This window comes from Strigops habroptila, chromosome 3 (genome assembly GCF_004027225.2).
Source record: "Strigops habroptila isolate Jane chromosome 3, bStrHab1.2.pri, whole genome shotgun sequence".
NCBI classification, from domain to species: domain Eukaryota; kingdom Metazoa; phylum Chordata; class Aves; order Psittaciformes; family Psittacidae; genus Strigops; species Strigops habroptila.
In genome coordinates this window covers 2574202-2595291 of record NC_044279.2, presented here as the reverse complement: position 1 = coordinate 2595291, position 21090 = coordinate 2574202, and the positions used below count along the sequence as shown (strand labels likewise).

Here is a 21090-nt window from a genome sequence, read left to right as displayed (position 1 = left end):
CAGTAGGAAGGGGAGCACATCCAAAAGGAGTTCATACAAATCCAACAGATAAGCTGAAGCAGCCTCGGTATAAAACACCCTTGTTCATCAAGGGAAAGAAAGAGAAAGATGAACTCCCTTAGCCTAGAAGCTCACAGATACAGGATGTTTAGATACCCAAGATGAGACCTTGTCTTCAGCGAGGGGTCAGACCATGCAAATGCCTTCAAGAGAGTCAGAAACCTTTGTACAAATGAAAAGGCCCTGGGTAACCAGCACAGAGGGCTGGGAGAGCCCTTGGACAGGGCAGCTGAGACTAGCAGAGCTTGTCATTATGTACCTGGCTAAGAAGCCTTGATCTCCTGAGTGTGTCTGAGTTGTCCCTTAGCAGCGGCCCTAAAGCCAGAGCACAAAAAGGGTATTTTCCCAGAAGGCTGGGAGCGAAGAACTCTTTCCCATCAAAAACTTCTCCTCTGATGCTGCTGCAGTAACATCAGGGCCATTTTTGTCCTTCTGCAGACTCACAAACACTCTGCAGGGATGGGGTTCACCTGCACATCCCAGAAGGGGCATTGCTGAGCTGGAGTGTGTGTCCCCACATCACCACATTCCCACTGCTTTTCCCAGGATGGGAACATAACAAAGAATTCTGATTTGGTTCCTTTTCTCTCCCCTGATTCCCTCAGCAAAGAGAAGGGTATGAAATGAAAGCAGGTTCAAGAGACATACGCTGGCAATATTTCATGCTGCCCCTAGTCTGTTCTTTCCCACTGAGTATTCCCAGCCTGAATATTGAGTAACCCAGGCTTCAAAACACACACGGAGGTGATGGATTGCTGCTGAATGCAGGCTGAAGTTTTAAGCCAACAATTACTTTTCTCCGAAGGCTTTTTTCCCCACCAGAAACTGGGGAACAAAACCACCTTTGAATTGTTTTTATGAACAATGCTGTCTTCTGCACAGTAACTGGGCTCTTTAGAGGATCCTGGGTTATGAATAGCTCTCATTACAGGGGGAAAAAATGCCCATGTTTTCTGTACATGCACCTACTGTATGTGCAGGGGATTAATCACCCTCTTTAAAGAGGATCAGAGCTGAACTGATTAACTTCGGAGCAGAAACCTGATGTAAAGATGAAGGAGCCCCCTTAGAGCCTGCCTGGGAGTTCAGAGCCTTCTCCTTCCCCCTCCTTTCCTGCAGCAGGGAGGAAATGAGCCTCCCCGGAGACAGACAAGATGGACCTCAGCAAAATGAATGTCTCTGTAATGCCATAAATCAAGTGGTGAGTAACTTGTGCCTGGGGGAAGGGATCGCTTCCGAACTGGAGTCAAGGGGTGAAATTCAGTGGAGGGGCTGAAGATACCTCCAGGAGCTCAATATCAGTTTGGGTTTAACTTGTTGGACGTCGAACCTGCCACGTTGTACGTTAGCCTCAAAAAGAAAATAACAATAAAACTCCTCACACTGAGGGTGGTAAAACACTGGCACTGGTTGCCTAGAGAGGTGGTGGATGCACCATACAGGAGATATTCCAGGCCAGGCTGGATGTGGTTCTGGGAAACCTGTTCTAGTGGAAGGTTTCCTTTCCCCTTGTCCTGTCCCTACAGGCCCTTGTCCAAAGCCCCTCTCCAGGTTTCCTGGAGCCCCTTTAGGCACTGGAGCTGCTCTAAGGTCTCCCCTTCAGGAGCCTTCTCTTCCCCAGGCTGCCCCAGCCCAGCTCTCTCAGCCTGGCTCCAGAGCAGAGCTGCTCCAGCCCTCGCAGCAGCTCCGGGGCCTCCTCTGGCCTCGCTCCAGCAGCTCCACGTCCCTCTTGTGCTGTTGCCCCAGAGCTGGATCAGGACTGCAGGGGGGGGCTCCCCAGAGGGCAGCAGAGGAGCAGAATCCCCTCCCTTGACCTGCTGCTCACGCTCTGGGAGTGCAGCCCAGCACATACACACCTTGTGCCTCCAGGGCAGATCAAACACAATTCCTTAGTTCAGTTTGTCCAAAGCAAAACTGAAAAGAAGGAGTAACACACAGTTACAGAGCCCATTTTTGGTGAGTAGATTAAACATTGCACACCCACAGGTTCTCTCCTCAAACTCCGACAGAGCATTTTCCAGCTTAACATAGTTACTTCCTTCAGGCTGGGGAAACAAGGACTGAAAAAGCTGGATGATACACCCAGAAATACTCAAACTAGGAATCACATACCCTGATGCCTCACTGATCCCCAAGGAGCACTTGGCATCGTTTGCATGGACCAAAAGTAGTGCTATGGTTGGTTCAATTCATGGCCTCCGGGGGAAGTAAGATGAGTGAGACCACCTTCTGGACCCCTCGCCTTGGGACCCACCACCTCAATTTCTGCACAGGGTCACCTCGGACATATAGGAATGTCAAACCCAGCATAAGGAAGAGAACATGAAAGACCATGAGGTCCAAAAGGCTGACCCCAGGTAGCAGGAGGGGCAATACGGAAAGTATTGCCTCCCCAGGGAACCCTGAGTCAACCAAGGTTTGGTACCCACGGGTGTAATATGCTATTTGGTTTCTTGGTAACAGCAGCCCAAGCTGCAGCAGCAGCAATCAGCTTCATTCTAAACCCCCGAAAGTGCCACGATGTCAGATTAAAAAGCTTCCATTTAAAGAGGGAAAAAAAACCCAAACAAGAAGGCGAGACTTGATGGTGATTCATAATGAGCCTGTTTTAGAGGCTCCCTAATGGCTGCACTCTCCATTCAAGGAAAACACACGGTGTGTTGAGTGAATGATTTTGCTGGATGGTGCCACAAAGGCAGCACGCTCGGGTCGATAGATCCCAGAACACACACGCCGCTTACCGTAACAGCAGCAGCCACACATTACCCCTCCTTGAGAGCCTGAAGGGGTTCACAACTGTCTCTTGTTTTACTGGAGGCTATTTCGTATTCTCTTAATGCTGACACCCAGCCTCTGCTCTTCTGCAGCTTCCTCCAAACCTGCAAGAACAAATAACACAGGCACAGATTTGGTGCAGCGCTCCCTTCGCTTCTCCGAGATGGCAAACAGGGACCAAAGAACAGGAGCTGGGAGATTTGCTTCCTACTTGGTACTAAAGCAAGAAGGACTCTGCCTGCTAAGTCAGTGTGTTACCATGGATCCGCTCTGGCCTCACCTCCTATGTCCCATGCTCAGCATTTCTCCAGCACTTCACATTAGTTCCAATCATGGAATGGTTTGTGTTGGAAAGGACCTTAAAGCTCATCCAGTTCCAACCCCCTGCCACGGGCAGGGACACCTCACACTAGAGCAGGTTGCTCCAAGCCCCTGTGTCCAACCTGGCCTTGAACACTGCCAGGGATGGGGCAGCCACAGCTCCTCTGGGCACCCTGTGCCAGTGCCTCAGCACCCTCACAGGGAAGAACTTCTTCCCAATGTCTAATATAACAGCAACAGGATCAGCTCCTAAGCTGTTAAATACACACTTGCTCTGCTCCTTTTGCCTCTTCTGTGCACCTGGAGCTGCATCTGCATGTTGCTCACAGACTTCTCTCTGCAGTGCTAATTTCTTCAGGCAAAAGCAGAGATTTTCCTTCGTCCACCTGATTCCAGGAGTGGGAACCTTAAGCGAAAACAAAGAGATCATGAGACCTTTCCCTACCCATAAGCACTCGCTTGCTGCCAGTCAGACCTCACCCACCTCTGCAAATACCTCCTTTGGAAAGCATCAGGCTCTGCTATTTAAAGGCAGCTACAGTGGAATATAGATTTCTTGTTTGCTTGCTTTTTAAGAAGAGTCAGATTAGGAGACGTTCGAGCTGACTTTGACCTTTTCAAAACAGCCCAAGTGTTAATAATATTTAAACTGAGAGGGCAAAACCCGCCCTCACTATCTGACATAAGAAACAGGGGAGAAGCAGTAAATTCTCATGGGCAGCCTAGCAAAAAAGGTTCCTGTCCATTAACGGGTCTTCAGTAGCTCATCTCTTTGCCCCTGCTCTACTTCATCCACTAAACCCTTTGCAGAATTAAACCCCTATATCACAATATAATAAACCTGTGAAGAACTTTGCAAGGAGAAGATGTCCTGGTTTAAGGAATGTGCAAATCTCTTGATATCAGGTTTTAAGGAACAGTGAAGGACTCCAACCTTTGCCAAGTCCCTTCGAGCCTGGCTATTTCTATACCAGTAACAGGTGAATATGAAGCAGAACCTGCTCAGCTTGCAGTTTACTTGGGAATTCGATCCACTTCTTGCAGCTCCAACGCCAACGTTCCCAGACGAGGATTCGCAGTTTGATCTGTGCAGCCAACCTTCCCTTTGGGATAGTGGGAACAGCTGCTCTGCCCCCGTCCACCCGCGGGACTTGCAAAGGAAAGAGAGATGGGATCCTGTGTAGGGGGGTCAGAAAATAACTGTGGTTTCCTACAATAGCTGAACAGGGAAAACTCACCTCCAGTTCAGCCTGGAGAAGAGAAGGCTCCTGAAGGGGAGACCTTAGAGCAGCTCCAGTGCCTAAAGGAGCTCCAGGAAACCTGGAGAGGGGCTTTGGACAAGGGCCTGGAGGGACAGGCCAAGGGGAATGGTTTTAACCTGCCAGAGGGGAGATTGAGATGAGCTCTTGGGCAGAAGCTCTTCCCTGTGAGGGTGCTGAGGCGCTGGCACAGGGTGCCCAGAGAAGCTGTGGCTGCCCCAGCCCTGGCAGTGTTCAAGGCCAGGTTGGACACAGGGGCTTGGAGCAACCTGCTCTAGTGGAAGGTGTCCCTGCCCGTGGCAGGGGGTTGGAGCTGGAGGAGCTTTAAGGTCCCTTCCAATCCAAACCATTCTATGATCCTGTGAAGGTAGCCCATGGGTGAAGGGATGTTCAGGATCTAACAGAAGGAGCACTGGAACAACCCTCATCTCCCAAGAGCAGCAATGCCATGGGGACACTTTGAAGCAGTTACCCAAAAGGTGCCCTCAGCAGTCTTAACAGCATGTAATAAAACCCCCATCATCACTGGGTTTATCTGCTGCCTTAGGTCCTCCCCTGACCATGGCACAAGCACTTTTAGATGTCATTGGAAGGTGGCTCAAAATATTTTGGGTACAAGACCAATGACAAACAGACCTTTTAGGGATATTTTTCCTCCAAACCATCCCATTCTTCTCAATGTCAGATGATGCTTTCTACAGAAGAAGGGTTAACCTGGCAGGGGGCTGCTGCAGCACTGCAATTCAAGGTGCTCCCTCCAGCACAATGCTGAGTGTTCTCTTCCCAGCAGTTACTGGCTTGAGAGACAATCAAACTAATTACCTTAGTAATTACCAAACTAATTACCTCTCTAATTACCGAGTGTCTTTGTTCACCCTGAGCTGACATCCTTGCGGAGGAGCCCTGGCTCGGTGCCCCATGCTCTATGGGAATCTGCCTGCCTCTTCTGCAGTGACTTGAAGACCCAGGTCCTCTTCACACCATGGTCCTCCTCACACCCAGTTCAGGATGTCGCCCTCTTCCTCAGATGCTGATCTAGTTCCTTTGGCTGGCAAATACAAGTTTGCATTGCAGTGATAGTTTTGCTGCCAGACTATGGAAGGGCACATTACCTGTGCTGGGCATGGGTTTCTGTGGTTGGAATATCCAGAGCGCAGTGCTGTGGGATCACCACCACACTGAAACTAGATGATGAAACTAGAGATGTACTTGACCCCAGGCACTATTTGGTACCTTTCTCTCTGATGAGAACAGCAGCTGAGAGCAAACTGGAAGGTGACTTGAGATGACAGATGTTCCTCTCTAACACAGAGTTGAAACCAGCAGGGTGTTCATCAACCAAAAGCCAACATCAACATCACTGTCAATTGACCTCACCTCCCCAAGCTTACTCCTCTTCATTTTCCAGACCTCTGCTTGAAACTTGTCTTAGGCTCTCAAGAGCCAGGGTCTGGTAGTCACTCACTGCTCTCCTGAACCTCAATGAGACAGTGGGTGCTTAGTCCTGAAAATCACAGAATGGTTTGGGTTGGAAAGGACCTTAAGGCTCATCCAATTCCAAGCCCCTGCTACGGGCAGGGACACCTTCCACTAGAGCAGGTTGCTCCAAGCCCCTGTGTCCAACCTGGCCTTGAACACTGCCAGGGATGGGGCAGCCACAGCTTCTCTGGGAAAAGTCTGTGCCAGCGCCTCAGCACCCTCACAGGGAAGAGCTTCTGCCTCAGAGCTCATCTCCATCTCCCCTCTGGCACGTTAAAGCCATTCCCCCTTGTCCCATCCCTCCAGGCCCTTGTCCAAAGCCACTCTCCAGGTTTCCTGTAGCTCCTTTAGGCCCTGGAGCTGCTCTAAGGTGTCCCCTTCAGGAGCCTTCTCTTCTCCAGGCTGCCCCAGCCCAGCTCTCTCAGCCTGGCTCCAGAGCAGAGCTGCTCCAGCCCTCACAGCAGCTCCGTGGCCTCCTCTGGCCTCGCTCCAACAGTGCCACGTCCTTCTTATGTTGGAGGCCCAGAGCTGAACAGCCCAAGGAAAAATCATTGCATTTAAAGCATGAACACAAACGGTTTCATTAACACTGATCATGACCTATGAAGGATTTAATTTGAAGAGATGTTGGAGCCAGAACACGGAAAGAACTCATGACTGCAGGATGGAAGCCCACCTTGTGCATGCTCTTGCTCTCTCAGCACACTGGGCAAATGACTTAGCACCCCTCTGCTTTCTCTGTCCATGCTATTTGGGAAGCAAGGCTGCCTTGCTCTGTCCTGGCTATACCTACTGGGATGAACAGTAGAGTTTGGGTTAGGGATCTCTAGGTGCTCAGAGTAGAAAGATGAATATATAGAAAACACTAGAAATACTCCGTTTGCCCAAACCCAACCTGCATTTGCAGTTGAGGGGAAGACCTTGCAATAGTTTACAGAGAAGAATATTGTCTAGAATTTCTGTTACTTTGGAGAGGAAAACACAAAGCATAGGAAAGGGCAAGGCTCCCCCTCCTATCGCTTCTCCAGCTTGAGAGATGACATGTAACTCAATCATCAGACAGGGTCCACCTGAAACCCAATTCACCTCTTCAGATTCTCTCAAAAGGAGTACAGGATCTAGAAGAGAACAAAGCAGTGGCCATCTCAGCTGTAAAATTTATTCCATCCATCTCCATATTAAAGCTAATTCCAAATATCTGCTTAAAACTGCAATGCTGGGATATCCCAATAGGTGAAAAAACCCCAACCAGCTCTGCAAGGTTGTGTGACCTGTCCCAGACACACACAACTCCTGAGGGAAGGAAGTCTCACGTTGAAAGAGTCTAAATTACATGAGAGTAGGATGGCAGTGATTATTTTGACACCAGTGAAAGACCTGTGATTTGTTCCACAGGCACGGAGTGAAGAACAATGAAAAGCTTTGATTTAGCTGTTCCAATTCTGTTTTTCCTTTTAAAACCCTACGTGAAACTGCCCTTTGGTTACAGCTGATCAGAGCTTGTCAACGACCAACCATAACATCTGAAATGATTCTCTACCAGTGTCATGCCTTCATCTATTATCCCTAGAGAACACCTCCCCTACCATCCCTTCTGAGATTAGGATCCATTAAGCTGAGTTCAAATTCCCAGTGTGGCAGTGAGCAATCTTAGAGAGATCTGGTTATTTCTGAGGAGGAGGAAGACCGCCCCATAGGTTTTCCATTCTAAAGAAAAAGAGAAAAATGAGAAACTTCAAAGATTTTCAGTCTTGAAATGCAGCTGCAAGGTAAGTCTTGGCTGGAAGAGGAACAACATTGTCCAGAACAGGCTAGAACCAGCATTTTTTCTCCTTCTCCCCCAGTACCATAAACCATCAGCAGACACTCCTCTTGCCTGTGCTGCTTCAGATTCTGTGAAACCTTGTTTTTAAATATCATTAGTCCAGTTGCAAAACAAAAGATGGCAAATCATAGAATCCCAGACTGGTCTGGGTTGGAAGGGACCTTAAAGCTCCTCCAGTTCCAACCCCCTGCCATGGGCAGGGACACCTTCCACTAGAGCAGGTTGCTCCAAGCCCCTGTGTCCAACCTGGCCTTGAACACTGCCAGGGATGGGGCAGCCACAGCTTCTCTGGGCACCCTGTGCCAGCGCCTCAGCACCCTCACAGGGAAGAGCTTCTGCCTCAGAGCTCATCTCAATCTCCCCTCTGGCAGGTTAAAGCCATTCCCCTTTGTCCCGTCCCTGCAGGCCCATGCAAAAATGTCTCTTTTAAGCAGATCTACTGCTTCCTTGCGCAGGAATGTCCGATGTTACCTCTCAACTGTGTTTCCAAAGAACAGTGTCCTGCCTGATGTCCATCCCAACAAGCAGAACGAGGTCAAAGACTGATGAAAGGAGAAAGCCGCAGGTTCTCAGGAGGGGATGGCAAAGGTAGAAGAGGTGTCAAATTGAACCTCATCCCAGAAACATTCAGAACTGCTGCTCTACTTTAAAGGCAAAAGTTGTCCACAATGGGGACAGTTTTAAACTCTATACCCTGGTTGCTGCAATCAGCATCCCCAAGCTCAAGCAGCACATGTCAGAGATGCCACCATTTACGATACAGAAGATGTTTAAAGAACACAACGTCTCAAATGAAGCCCAAAACACAGTTGGAACAAAGCAAGCAAGACTGACTCCCATTGCTCAAGGCTGTCAGGATGGGAAACCAATAAACATTTGGCAGTAACAGAGACCTTCCTTCCCGACATAGCTCTTCTTTTGATTTTACAGAATCATCTGGCCTTAAAAACATCTGCTTTTCCTCTGTGCTGCATTTTGCTGCCAATTCTGAGCCTGGCAAGGATGGATCTGCCAACTTCTTGGCTCTCTGTTACAAAAGAGAACATTATGAAGGAGAATTTGTGAGTTAGCTGATTGGTAAACATTACAGCAAGCCACCATGTAAACATGTTGCTTATGTCCCTATTATTTCTCTCAAGCAGTTTACCTGGCACCTGACATTGAACTCCAGGATCTTCCTCTCCTCCTGATATTACAGTTGCTTCACACGTACAAAAGCCCACCTTCTTTTCGTAGGAATAAAAAATAACCCTTAATTAAACAGTGCTCACAAAGCATCTTGAGAATTAGAATAGAAGAGTCAGTGACAATATTGTGAATAAAGCCTAAATGAGATCCACAGGTGCACTCACAGTTGTACAGTGGGATGCAGTTCAACACAGCCAATTAAAGATACAGAACAGGTAAATAACTAGCAGAAGGCACACTGCCACACTGCTTATTTGACACTGATGCTGTTACTATTGCATATAAAATCTTTTCTAAGGTTGCTGGGTAAGATGAATGCAGCAGTTGTTATGTGAACAAACCCAGTTAAATCACATTGTGTACTTGCATGAGGATGCTTTGCAGGTTTAGGCACTCCATGCCCTTTCATTCACTCCTCAAGGAAGGAAACTTGTGGTGCATGAATCACAGCACACCATCACATGGGATCCTTTTAGGTTGCTGTGATGAAAAACAGTTCTATGTCAGTACTGTTCCTGAATCCAAGGTTGGTTATGCAGAGAAGTCTATGCTCTAAAGCTTTGTCAATAACATCTGCTGGTGAAACATGATTGACACAGCAGAGGGAACACCATCCACCCCTGAGGAATGGAAAGAGAGACAGACTGAACCATCAATCTTGTGCATAAAATACATTTATTGTTGGTACAGAGTGAGGCATATTTGTCAGTACTTGATAGGACCGAGCACAACAGAATCGTTTCATGTAAATAAAGGCCATGTTACATCTTATGTGTTGGATCATTAACATCATTCCAGCAGAAGGCCTGAAGAGAGACTTCATTTAGTGACATGATTTGTGAAATAAGTTAAAGTACAATTGAAGTTATGATACATGGTAAGGAAAACAGGCTGTATGTGCAGTGAGGACCAGGGGCTGACCTGCTCACAAAGTGCCACCACATCCCGGCACACCAAGTGTTACATACCCGTGCCTTTGACAGGGAGTTTTAGAGGAGATTCTACAGTGAAATAGCAGCATTTGAAGGATATTTCCCCTTTCTCAGGTCAGTGAAAGGTTCTTTTCTTTTCCTTCCTTCAATCACCACTAAGTGGATTTTACTAAGACTGAACAGTATCTTCGGCTCTGTGATTTCTGATGTAATAAGATACAGGTCTTGGCTTTTCAAATGGTCACACTGATTGAGCCGTGATGGCTGCTGCTCTTGAAATGGCTCTTCCAGTTCTTCTCTTTATTGGCCTGCCCTGTAAATGGGCTGTCATATCATTCTCGGGGTAAAAAATGCTCTTCTGCTGAAATTAGTTGATGGTCTTGTGCTTGATTTGGACAGTGCCTTTATCCTCCTCTCTCAAGCATGCTCTGCTAAGAAAATGGTCAGGGAAGAGGGGAAGAGAGAGGGAGAAATACGTATTTCAGTAACTCAAAGTTATTCCAGAGACTCCCTGAAGTTTGGCTACAATTCCTTCCTAGGATTTGCAATTGCTTAAATAAAAATATAGAAAAAGAAACACTGTCAACACACACATCATCACAGAGACAAGTCACAGGAGCAGAATGAAGCTATCTTAGGACTCCCCAAGCCAGCCATTTGGAGGCCTGCAGAGTTGCAGTAATGATCCCTCTTCATCCATCCTAATGCTATCATGGCTCTAGTGCTATTGGCTATTAAGGAAATTAAAACCCCTGACCTTACAATAAGATAAATCCCATTCCCAGCAATTACATACTCAAGGAAATATATCCTGAAGTCATAGAACACTAAGTGTCTCCCCTACCTACCTCCTTCCTGTGTTCTGAGTCATAATCAAAAGCTCAATAGTCTTAACGTGTTGCACTGACCTTGTGCTTCATTCATCACCTCACTCCCATGCACAATCAGCCACCAGGAGCTAAAAGTAAAGATCTGTCAAGCAGACCAAGAGTTATTCTTCCTGCCACATCAGACAGCTCTGCCATCAAGGTCTTGACTCCACAGAGGCTCTGGCCTCTACTATGAACATGCAGACTTGCAAGGACAGTATGTAGGGTCTGCAGAATGGAGCACAGGTATGGATACTGCTGGTCTAGACCAGTACAGAGAACAGACACTGGGACCTAACAGAACACTGACAGGGCAGGCAGTAAAAGCATGCTGGAGATCATCCGTGTTCATTGGAGGACTATGACACTGAGGCAATCAGAAGAGAATCCCAGACTGGTCTGGGTTGGAAGGGACCTTAAAGCTCCTCCAGTTCCAACCCCCTGCCATGGGCAGGGACACCTTCCACTAGAGCAGGTTGCTCCAAGCCCCTGTGTCCAACCTGGCCTTGAACACTGCCAGGGATGGGGCAGCCACAGCTTCTCTGGGAAAAGTCTGTGCCAGCGCCTCAGCACCCTCACAGGGAAGAGCTTCTGCCTCAGAGCTCATCTCAATCTCCCCTCTGGCAGGTTAAAGCCATTCCCCTTGGCCTGTCCCTACAGGCCCTTGTCCAAAGCCCCTCTCCAGGTTTTCCTGTAGCCCCTTTAGGCACTGGGAGCTGCTCTAAGGTCTCCCCTTAAGGAGCCTTCTCTTCTCCAGGCTGAACCAGTCCAGCTCTCTCAGCCTGGCTCCAGAGCAGATCTGATCCAGCAATGTATTGTTACTGCCTACAAAAATGGATAAATCCATAAAAAAATGGATATATCCATAAAATGGATAAGTCAGTAATTCTGAGTCTCCTTGTAAGACATGGTAGGAAGGGATTTGTTAATGTCAGCAGCAAGCCCAAATGTAAACCTTGAAATCTTATAGGAGACCTAGAAATGGCTGATTCGGGTATTTGAGCAGCAGTATCTGGCCAGACAGGGTACAGTCTTGCCAGCCTGGACTGAACTGTCAGTGTCACAGAAGTTAGGATTCAGGAAAATTAAAAATAAAGGGACTAAAAAGCCTGTTCTTGTGTATGTCTTCAACCAAATCCTCACAGTAGCACTAAAAATAGCCCAGTGAACCATTCAAGTAGATCAAGCAGCGTTTCTGCAAGGATTAAGAGGTGTGCCAAGGAGCAGGAGAGCATGCACATGAAAAGATGGTGAATGTCGTTGTGATCGCAACATTCCCCAGAATCCATGGAGGAGAAGTACATGCTGACAGAATAGAAGGCGTTGGTTTTATGCTCCCTAGGTGCCATTATAGAGAAAAATAAGGGAAACTTGTATTAGTTAACAAAATCTCCAAGCTCAGTTTGACAGCATCCCCATGGAGACTGCTGTAAAACTGATGAAGGCTACTTTACCTTTACTCTTTTTGCAGTGCTATTATAGAACTTGCTCAGAGCCATCACTGGGTTGAATATTAACTTTACATAAATTTGACACCGCAGAAGTTAATGTAGGAAATTCCCCACAGAGCTGAGAAAAATTGTGTTACTTTTATTTAGTATCCTAAGGAAAGAAATCACAGGGATTTGTTCATAACACGCATATTTCTCCCCACAAAATTTGATCTTCAGACAAATGGGAGTCTTCAGGCCTTTGGTTTTCTCTACATGTTTTGGGGGTTTTTAGTGTTCTTTGCTGACTCCTGATCACGTAAGAAATTAATGTATTTTGAACATTTTCCTTGTGGTTTTTTTTCACAATACCAATGAAGGGAACCTGGTCTGACTCTTCCATAACAAATTTCCTTCAATAAAGGTAGTGCTGTGTGGAGACCTCAGAGCAGCTTCCAGTGTCTGAAGGGGGCTACAAGGATGCAGAGAGGGACTCTTCTTCAGGGACTGGAGCAATAGGGCAAGGGGGAATGGGTTCAGACTGAAACAGGGGAAGTTCAGGTTAGATCTAAGGCAGAAGTTCTTCCCTGTGAGGGTGCTGAGGCGCTGGCACAGGGTGCCCAAAGAAGCTGTGGCTGCCCCATCCCTGGCAGTGTTCAAGGCCAGGTTGGACATAGGGGCTTGGAGCAACCTGCTCTAGTGGAAGGTGTCCCTGCCCGTGGCAGGGGGTTGGAACTGGAGGAGCTTTAAGCTCCCTTCCAACCCAAACTATTCTATGATTCTATGAAATGTTGGCCATTAAAGACAAGGCCTTTTCATTGCATTTCAGTTCAGTGTTTCCAACTACAATGATTTTACATCTTTTTCTATTAGAATCAAAGATGGTCTCTAGTAAAAATTCTGGAGGATGAGGCTAAAATAATGGTTCTATTCTGACTAGGATGCATGATTAAGGACCACTCCATCCTACAAATTAAAATGATGGTTGAAACAATGCCAAAAAGGCTGAGGAGTAACATTTTGTAGCTGTCAAACCCCAGAAGCTGTTGGTGTCATTCTCTGAAGTACTTTGAAATCTCACCTGCCTGCAGAGACTTGGATCCCTCTGGAATTCAATGGTCTAATAGGAAAGTATTGCACAGACTTCATTAAGGTATAGACCAGTTGTGTTTCCATATACGAATTTGGACTCCCTGTAGCCCGGGGAGAAATAAAAGGAGGAAGAAAAAACGGTATTTTAACAGCCACCTTGTCCATATCAGTGGGCAGCAGACCAGGATAAGTGATTAAAATGCCACTGGATGGGCTGTATTAGTGCAGTGACTGAATCTGGAGTTACTTCAGCAGTGGGAGCACAAATACATGCCACAGACAAGCCTAATATCTTCCCCTTAATGGCTCCATTAAGTAAGTTTTTCTCTCCATTACTATTAGAATAAACCTCAAACACTAATAATAGAGTTTAATTTATCTCACTGGCTTCTCATGACTTTGGGAGAAGATCTCAAGTGAAGATACAACAATGTGTCAAACTCCTCTGAATTAACAACTCTCTGGGCTTTTCTAATAAGGGGAGAAAAGGACAGATAGAGACATGAGATTACCGACAGGATGAGAAATAAGGAGCATACAGAAGAGAGGGTGAGATAATTATAAGCAAGATAGGGAAGAAAGGGGAGTCAATAAATTCAATTTATGAAAGGCACAGAATGTGCTCAGCCTGAGCACAAGTGCCCAGACTCAGCGCCAGGAAATCGGATTAGTTAACTTATTTGCTTTTCAATATCTTGGTCTATTCCCTCTAGCAAATTTTCTTCTCTCTTTGTTTCTTGTAGGCAATGTCAGTTAACTTTTTCATTCCTGGCTCTGCTATTTCTCCCACTTCCTCTGCCTTCCAACCAAGCACACAGAGAAGGTAATTTTGAGGCAGTTTATAACAGCATCTAGCAATTATTTGGTCTGGACTTCTGGGCAATCAGTGAGCAACAATAATTACAATTACAGCTGCCACACATGGAGGATGAGCTAGAGAAGACTAATGCTCTTGATGAAAAACAATTGTTCCTGCTTGCAAATGTATCCATCACAAAAGGCTTTTCTTTCTCTGTTATCGTAAGAGAGAAACCTCTCTGAATTCTAATCCTGAAGCATGTGTGAAAGAAGGTAAGAAACATTTAGGAAACACTTTTAACTACTTGACAGGTTTGGCTGAAGATCTTCAACAAAAATAAGGTGTTTAAAAGGGTTCAAAAACCCAACGCTCGATTTTATGCAGTTTCCTTTTCCTGCACCTTCTGAACATGAATTAATTCATCCTCATCGCAGTCTTTTGAAGGAATTCCTATCAGATACAAATTACAGTTGTAGCTGAAACATGTAATGTAATTACACTGAATTTTTTCAGTTACTTCAAAGAATAATACAAATTATAATAAATTAGTGTTCCAGATGATGGAAGCCACGGTGAAGATCTAGTTCACTCCATAACAACCTAATATTATTCCCAGGTCATCTACCTAAATGTCTCAAACCCACACATGGTCCACTAACTTCAGACTGGATTTTGGAATACAAAAACCACACTAAAGGAAAACTTAGAAATAACTTAGACACCTATCATTGCTTGTCATAGGAATTAATGGAATAGATTCAATTTAAAGGCAAAAAGTACAGTTCAAAAGGTCACGGGGAACCGTACAGTGTAGGGAAGAAAGGGATGAGAAAGGTTTTCCACCTGGAGCCCAAGGAAGGCACCTGGACAAAGATGGTTGGACTCCTCATGCTTGGGCATCTAAGCATGGCTCAACCATCATTCCAAACCTAATATAAAGGTTTCTGAAACAAAGCCTCAAGCTTGGACATCAGGAAAGATTTTCATGAGCAAGGAGATGTGGGAGGCTGAAGAGTTATTGAGGACAGGCTGAGAAATTTGGGGTTGTTCAGCCTGGAGAAGAGAAGCTGCGTGGAGACCTCAGAGCAGCTTCCAGTGTCTGAAGGGAGCTACAAGGATGCTGGAGAGGGACCTTCATCAGGGACTGGAGTGATAGAACACGGGGTGATGGGTTCAGACTGAAACAGGGGAAGTTCAGGTTAGATATAAGGAAGAAGTTCTTTACTGTGAGGGTGCTGAGGCGCTGGCACAGGGTGCCCAAAGAAGTGGCAAATTCTCCATCCCTGGCAGTGTTCAAGGCCAGGTTGGACAGAGCCTTGGGCAACATGGTCCAGTGTGAGGTGTCCCTGCCCGTGGCAGGGGGTTGGAACTAAATGATCTTAAGGTCCTTTCCAACCCAAACTGTTCTATGATTCTATGATTCTATAAAGGAAGGAGCTCAGGAGCATTAACAAGTGGGCAAAAGGATGTACTGACAAACGATATATTGAAGAAAATGATTTCAAAAGGACAGGGTGATCTCACTGACTTTTATTTGTCATTACATGGATCCTCTTTAAGTTTCTCACTAATGATAGCAAAGTTTAATATCATAAAGTGATTTTAGAGCTGCCCAGACAGCCAGACAAATTGTCCTCATCCTGCAGTGTTCAGAGAACAACCACGCTACAGCTGGTAGCTGCATTTGTCTTCCGGACTGCCAATGCAGCCAGGCTGCCTGTGCAAAAAGGAGCACACTGACTGTATAAACAAAGAACTAACAGTAATAGCACTGCAGTGAGCACTGTGGGCTGAGGAACAGCTTTAGCACTGCCACGCAACCATTGTCTCCTACACAGAATCATAGAATGACAAACTGGTTTGGGTTGGAAGGGACCTTAAAGCTCATCCAGTTCCAACCCCCTGCCATGGGCAGGGACACCTTCCACTAGAGCAGGTTGCTTCAAGACTCTGTCCAGCCTGGCCTTGTACACTGCCAGGGATGGGGCAGACATAGCATCTCCGGGCTCCCTGTGCCAGCACCTCAGCACCCTCACAAGGAAGAACTTCTGCCTTGTATCTAAACTGAACTTCCCCTGTTTAAGCTTGAACCCATCACCCCTTGTCCTATTGCTCCAGTCCCTGATGAAGAGTCATAAACATAAAAGAAATCAAGACTTCCAACTGGTGGGCAATCTAGTTTGAGACATCCATTTGTCATACATATGACAAGTAGCACCACGTAGTTTAATCCCCTTTTTTTAATCACTAAAACTGCAGATACCAGGAAAATTATGCCAACAGCGACAGCTACTACACTACACAACAGCTTCCCAAGGGAAGAGATGGAAATCCAAGCATTTAAATAAATTGAACCTGGACTCCACAGAGCTTCTGAGAACATACACACTGGGAACATGTGAGAAGGGCTAATCAGATATTCCCATAGTCTTCCTCTCTTCTTCATTTCATCATTGTTTCAGTGGCAGTATCTCTAACTCACCTGTTTGGCATGATTGACACAGCGCAGGTACTGGCTAGCCAGGGCAGAGCAGCTCAGGGTCTCCTGAGCATGTTGTCGATAACACTGTAGAATCTTGTCCTGCAGATCAGCGCAGATCGGATGAGTTTGGTATCTCCTGGGGAAAGAGAAAACAACCTTTTGTTTCCTTCTCAAAAAGATTTTAGCAAAGATGCAATTCTTTTGTTTATTTTTCTTTTTTAAAGAAGTGAACTAAATAGTAGTGAAGGAAAACACTTTAGAGTAATAAAGAAAGGCTGTTTCTAGAGCTAGTTGGGTGATAGGTGTGTGAGATCAGATGCAAACATCAACGTGAGCTGCAGAAGTTTGGCTATTAGGACCACAAGTGTCCTCCTGATGCAGTAGTCAGGTTCCAGCTGGCAGAGAAAATTAACATCCCACTTCGTATGAGGACATATAAGATCCCATCAATAACAAAGCACATCTGATCTCACCTACTTTCGAGAAAGTCACAGATCCACTGGAAAGCTTCATCGGTCTATAGCCTTACGACCACATAATCTTGCTACTTATTAAATATTGCTCCTGCATAGAAGTGAAATCACCCACTGGGCTGACCTCGAGACTATAAAAATCCTGCTACCCTCAGCTAATTTCACAACCTACTTTTGCTGATCTGATAATAGCCTCTATTTCTGGTGCATCCTTGCCATCACCTCAGTTCTAATCCTGACACCAGATGTGCAAGTTATTTAGGAATTTTGTCTATTTATTTTCTTTACTGTACGGATTCATTACTCTTGCCATCTTTTTGGCTGGTGCAGTACGCTTTCTGCCTTCAACAGAAGCCAAACGAAGGGGAAGTTTCTCTAGTCTGCCTTGTAAAATCCAATCTATCTCTTTTGGACAAAGATCTTGTGATTTCCATTAATTCATAAAATGTTATCCATGCTGGTAGTACCACAGAATTAAAATGGGAATCAATACTTTCCTATTTCAAAAGGAAGGGGGTTGGTGAAGTGTTTCAGAGACAAGAAGTCGATTGAAGTTTTAAGCTAACAGGACATTTAGTTTATAAATACTTTTTAAGGTTCTCATTTCTATAAGAGACAATCAAATCACAGTTAAACCCCTTTCACATCAAAGATAAAATATTTCAACAGTAGGAAAAAACTCCATGAAAACTTAGAAGACCATTTACAGTTCCTATGCCTTGAAAACAACCATTTGCTTTACATGTGAGAACTGTATCTTCCCGTTTACCCTACGAGGAAAGCCTGACAGTGGCTGCTTTAACATCCAGCTCACATCATTCTTAGTTCAATAAGGGTGTAAAAAACCTGCCACTCGTCAGCCACAGCATCGTTAGATGAATATTCTGTTCCTTCCCATTTTGCTGATTGGCCAAGGCAGATCTCTACTTTACTACAGTAAGACAGTGAAAGGCGAAGCACAATGATGTTCCTTAGGGGAATTGACTTCTTGGCAATCACTCAAGATGTAGTACTAAGAAAAAGGAATGTTAAGTCACCTTGATTTTACAGTATGTACCTATATAAAACATCCCTCTTACTCTTTTCATTCATTACCCTACATCTGTGACAACCAGAATTCAAATGCAGTCCCAGGTGCTTACACATTTTATGATCTGAAAGCTCAAACTTCTGTAGACTCTTAGGTATGAGGATTTTCCCTTAATCCCCCCTCTGCTGATATCAGCAAGCACTTCAAAAGAGTGTCAGGCATCAAAATGTATGTCCATAAACTGCTGCACGCTGATTATGGCGAGGTCTGGATCGGGATGAAGCACGAGAGGAAGCACCATGTATGCTCTCTGTAGATGTTAAGACTCACCACGGTGATGATTCAGGTCTAACTAAACCAGAGCTCATTTTAAATGCCTGAAAGCCTGGTCTGGATTGATAAACCGACACAAAAGACCACGAGTTAACAAAAAATACATTCAGAACATCTAGCTGTGTCTTTATTCACAAACCATTTTAAAGTGACTTCTTCTACAAAGGTGAAGAGGGAAGGAAATGGGTTGCTGGACACTTTGCTACATAAATTCTGTAAATCTGTCTAAAGCCATTTCAAGAGGGGTACTCAAACCCACATTAAGGAGCTGTTTTGAATGCGTTTTTCCCTGAACCATGCCATTAGTGACAGTTCCAAGTCCATGTATTATCCTTTATTTGAATGCTTCAATGGATTCTTTATGTGGCCAACCATATCGGATCCCTATAAGACACGTCGTCTCCTGCCCCATAGTTACTTGATCTCATACTATGACTTTTTAGACGTGATTTTTCAAGACGTGCTCTCAGCCCACTGCCTGTCCTTCCAGGCAATGCAGACCCAATGCAGGTCAACTGCAAACAGGGCCACTTCCTTCAAGTCAACAAGTCCATTTTCTTGGATTAATCTGTTGAACGAGAGCACCGTTTCCATATCGATCCGCTGTGCTTGTTACGTTACCCTAATGCACTATTTGCACTTTTGGGAAAACACTAAATGAGATTAGTGTCTAACATTAGATGGCCATAAACCACGCGCTGCAGGATCTCCCGTTCAGGAAAGAAGTGCATTATGGTAATCCCACCACAGGGTTTGAGATTGATTTCTGTTTGGTGATGGATGACAGGACTCTCAGATGGATGGTCAGAAACCGCCAACAGCAAGGAAACTCCTCAAAAGGGAAATGAAATATCTCCCTAACAGAGAACTGCTCTGAAGTTCCTATTTCACAGCATTATTTAAAGGTCTGTGCAGCTGGATTGAAGAAAAACCTTGTAAGTCAGCAGTGCAAAATGAGTAATTATCAGAGAATCATAGATTCATTATGTAGAATCCATAGCGAAAACGTGGAGGGTTTAAATACCTCAATGGATAAAGCAACCTGGTCTGGTCCTAGAGCTGACCCTGCGTCAAGCAGGACATCCCTTCCCTGAACTATCCCATGTCCTAAGAGAGCTGTGTTTTTGGGACATGTGGCAGGGAAAATGTCCCACAATTCTATTTAATTACTTGCTTAGGTATTTCACAACTAAACTGAAGGAAAAATACACACCCTAGGAGTGAATCAGGACTGCCAGGGAACCCTGACGCACCTCCACCTCCAGTGCAACTCGATAACTACCTTACAGAATCAACACACATGAAATCTCAAACGCTTTTCTTGGCTGAAAGTCAATATGAACAGCGGTCTGATCTGCACCCTGCACCACATGGCACGCTAGTAACGATGGGGTTTTATTAAGTTTACAATTACTTGATCTGCTTTCCCTTTTCCAGCTGCTCCTCAAGCACCTTGCATGCCAGCAGAATATTTCTGTGTACTAGAAGAAATCTCCAAGGAGCAGCACCCCCACCTTTTCCATCAAGCTGATGCACCACAATCTCATCAAGGTAAGAGGATGAAGACACAAAAGAAAATGAGAGAGTGTTTTAAAGAGAAATATTCTACGCTAAAGCACGAAGGGAAAATTTAATGAAGGGAACTTTGTACTCCTGTAGCCTCTCTCAAAGAGCATAGCTTATTGTACTCCTGGGGGCTCCAAGAAAGGAGCCCCTTCATGGCATTCAAATAAAATGTCTACTAAAGAGGAAATGGGAAATCACCATGGTAAGCTTTACAAGTTTTGTGATAAAACTGACTTTCTGACTGAAGGAATCTGAATCGCTGATGAGTTTCCAACTGTGCAGGTATCTGGCATAATCCCACCAGATCAGGACTTGAGGCAATTGTCATCTAATATGGGGGGGAAATAAAACAGAATGCAAGGCAAAAAAATAGTGCTATCAAATGGCCAGAAGTATCCAGGGCTTAATTTTATTCCTCATAAAAATGCTGACACCTACCAAAAGCATCTGTTTTTATTTGTGTAACCTTTGGCGTCTGAGGCTACTTCTGTGCTACTAAATAAAACACACCAGAGATAATCCTCTGGGTCCAAGGCCAAGCAGCACGATGCAGCACAACCTTAAGTGTAAAATCTTGCCTTCCCTTCCAAACAAGCAGCTCAGCACATCCACATCCAAACAGCAAACTGGGGACAGTCCCCAGCATGTGCTGGAAAGTCTTAGCTCCAAAGCAAACCCCTATAAACGAATATGCTACCAGTGAGACTCAATGCACCAGCACAGGAGGGTGCTGGAAGTGATGTCTTGACCTGTTTTATTTACTCCTACTGACGTAGGAGATGAGCCACGCTGTGACCAGACCCCAACTGTGACTGGTAGCATGCAAAGCAAAACAAAGAAAGGAGGATGATTCCGTTTTTAACGTGCTTATAATGCACACAAAGATAAGAAACGACACATTGAGGCAAACAGATGGTGAAACAAAAGGAAACTGAGGCAATCTGTACCATCACGATAGGACAAGAGGAAAAGGCCTCAAGTTGTGCCAGGGGAGGTTTAGATTGGAAACTGGGAAAAATGCATTCACCAAAAGGGCTGTCAAGCATTGGAACAGGCTGCCCAGGGAAGTGATGGAGTTACCATCCCTGGAGAGATTTAAAAGACGTGTGGATGTGGTGCTTTGGGACATGGTGTAGTGGTGGACTTGGCAGTGCTGGGTTAATGGTTGGACTTGATG

At 45.4% G+C, this 21090-nt stretch overlaps 1 protein-coding gene across 4 annotated transcripts in view; it reads right to left on the bottom strand.

Moving 5' to 3' along the window:
* Positions 1 to 9563: 9563 nt before the first annotated feature.
* CHCHD3 (coiled-coil-helix-coiled-coil-helix domain containing 3) overlaps positions 9564 to 21090 on the bottom strand; it is a 156451-nt gene continuing 144924 nt past the window's right edge. For 2 of the 4 annotated variants that reach the window (XM_030478239.1, XM_030478241.1), the window contains 2 exons: positions 16512 to 16647; positions 9564 to 10270 (listed from right to left, as the gene is read on the bottom strand). In XM_030478239.1, the coding sequence (XP_030334099.1) occupies positions 10244 to 10270; positions 16512 to 16647 (163 nt within the window). In that variant the 3' untranslated portion in view covers positions 9564 to 10243. The remainder of the gene's footprint in view (positions 10271 to 16511; positions 16648 to 21090) is intronic. The other 2 variants (XM_030478240.1, XM_030478242.1) reach the window with 1 other exon arrangement.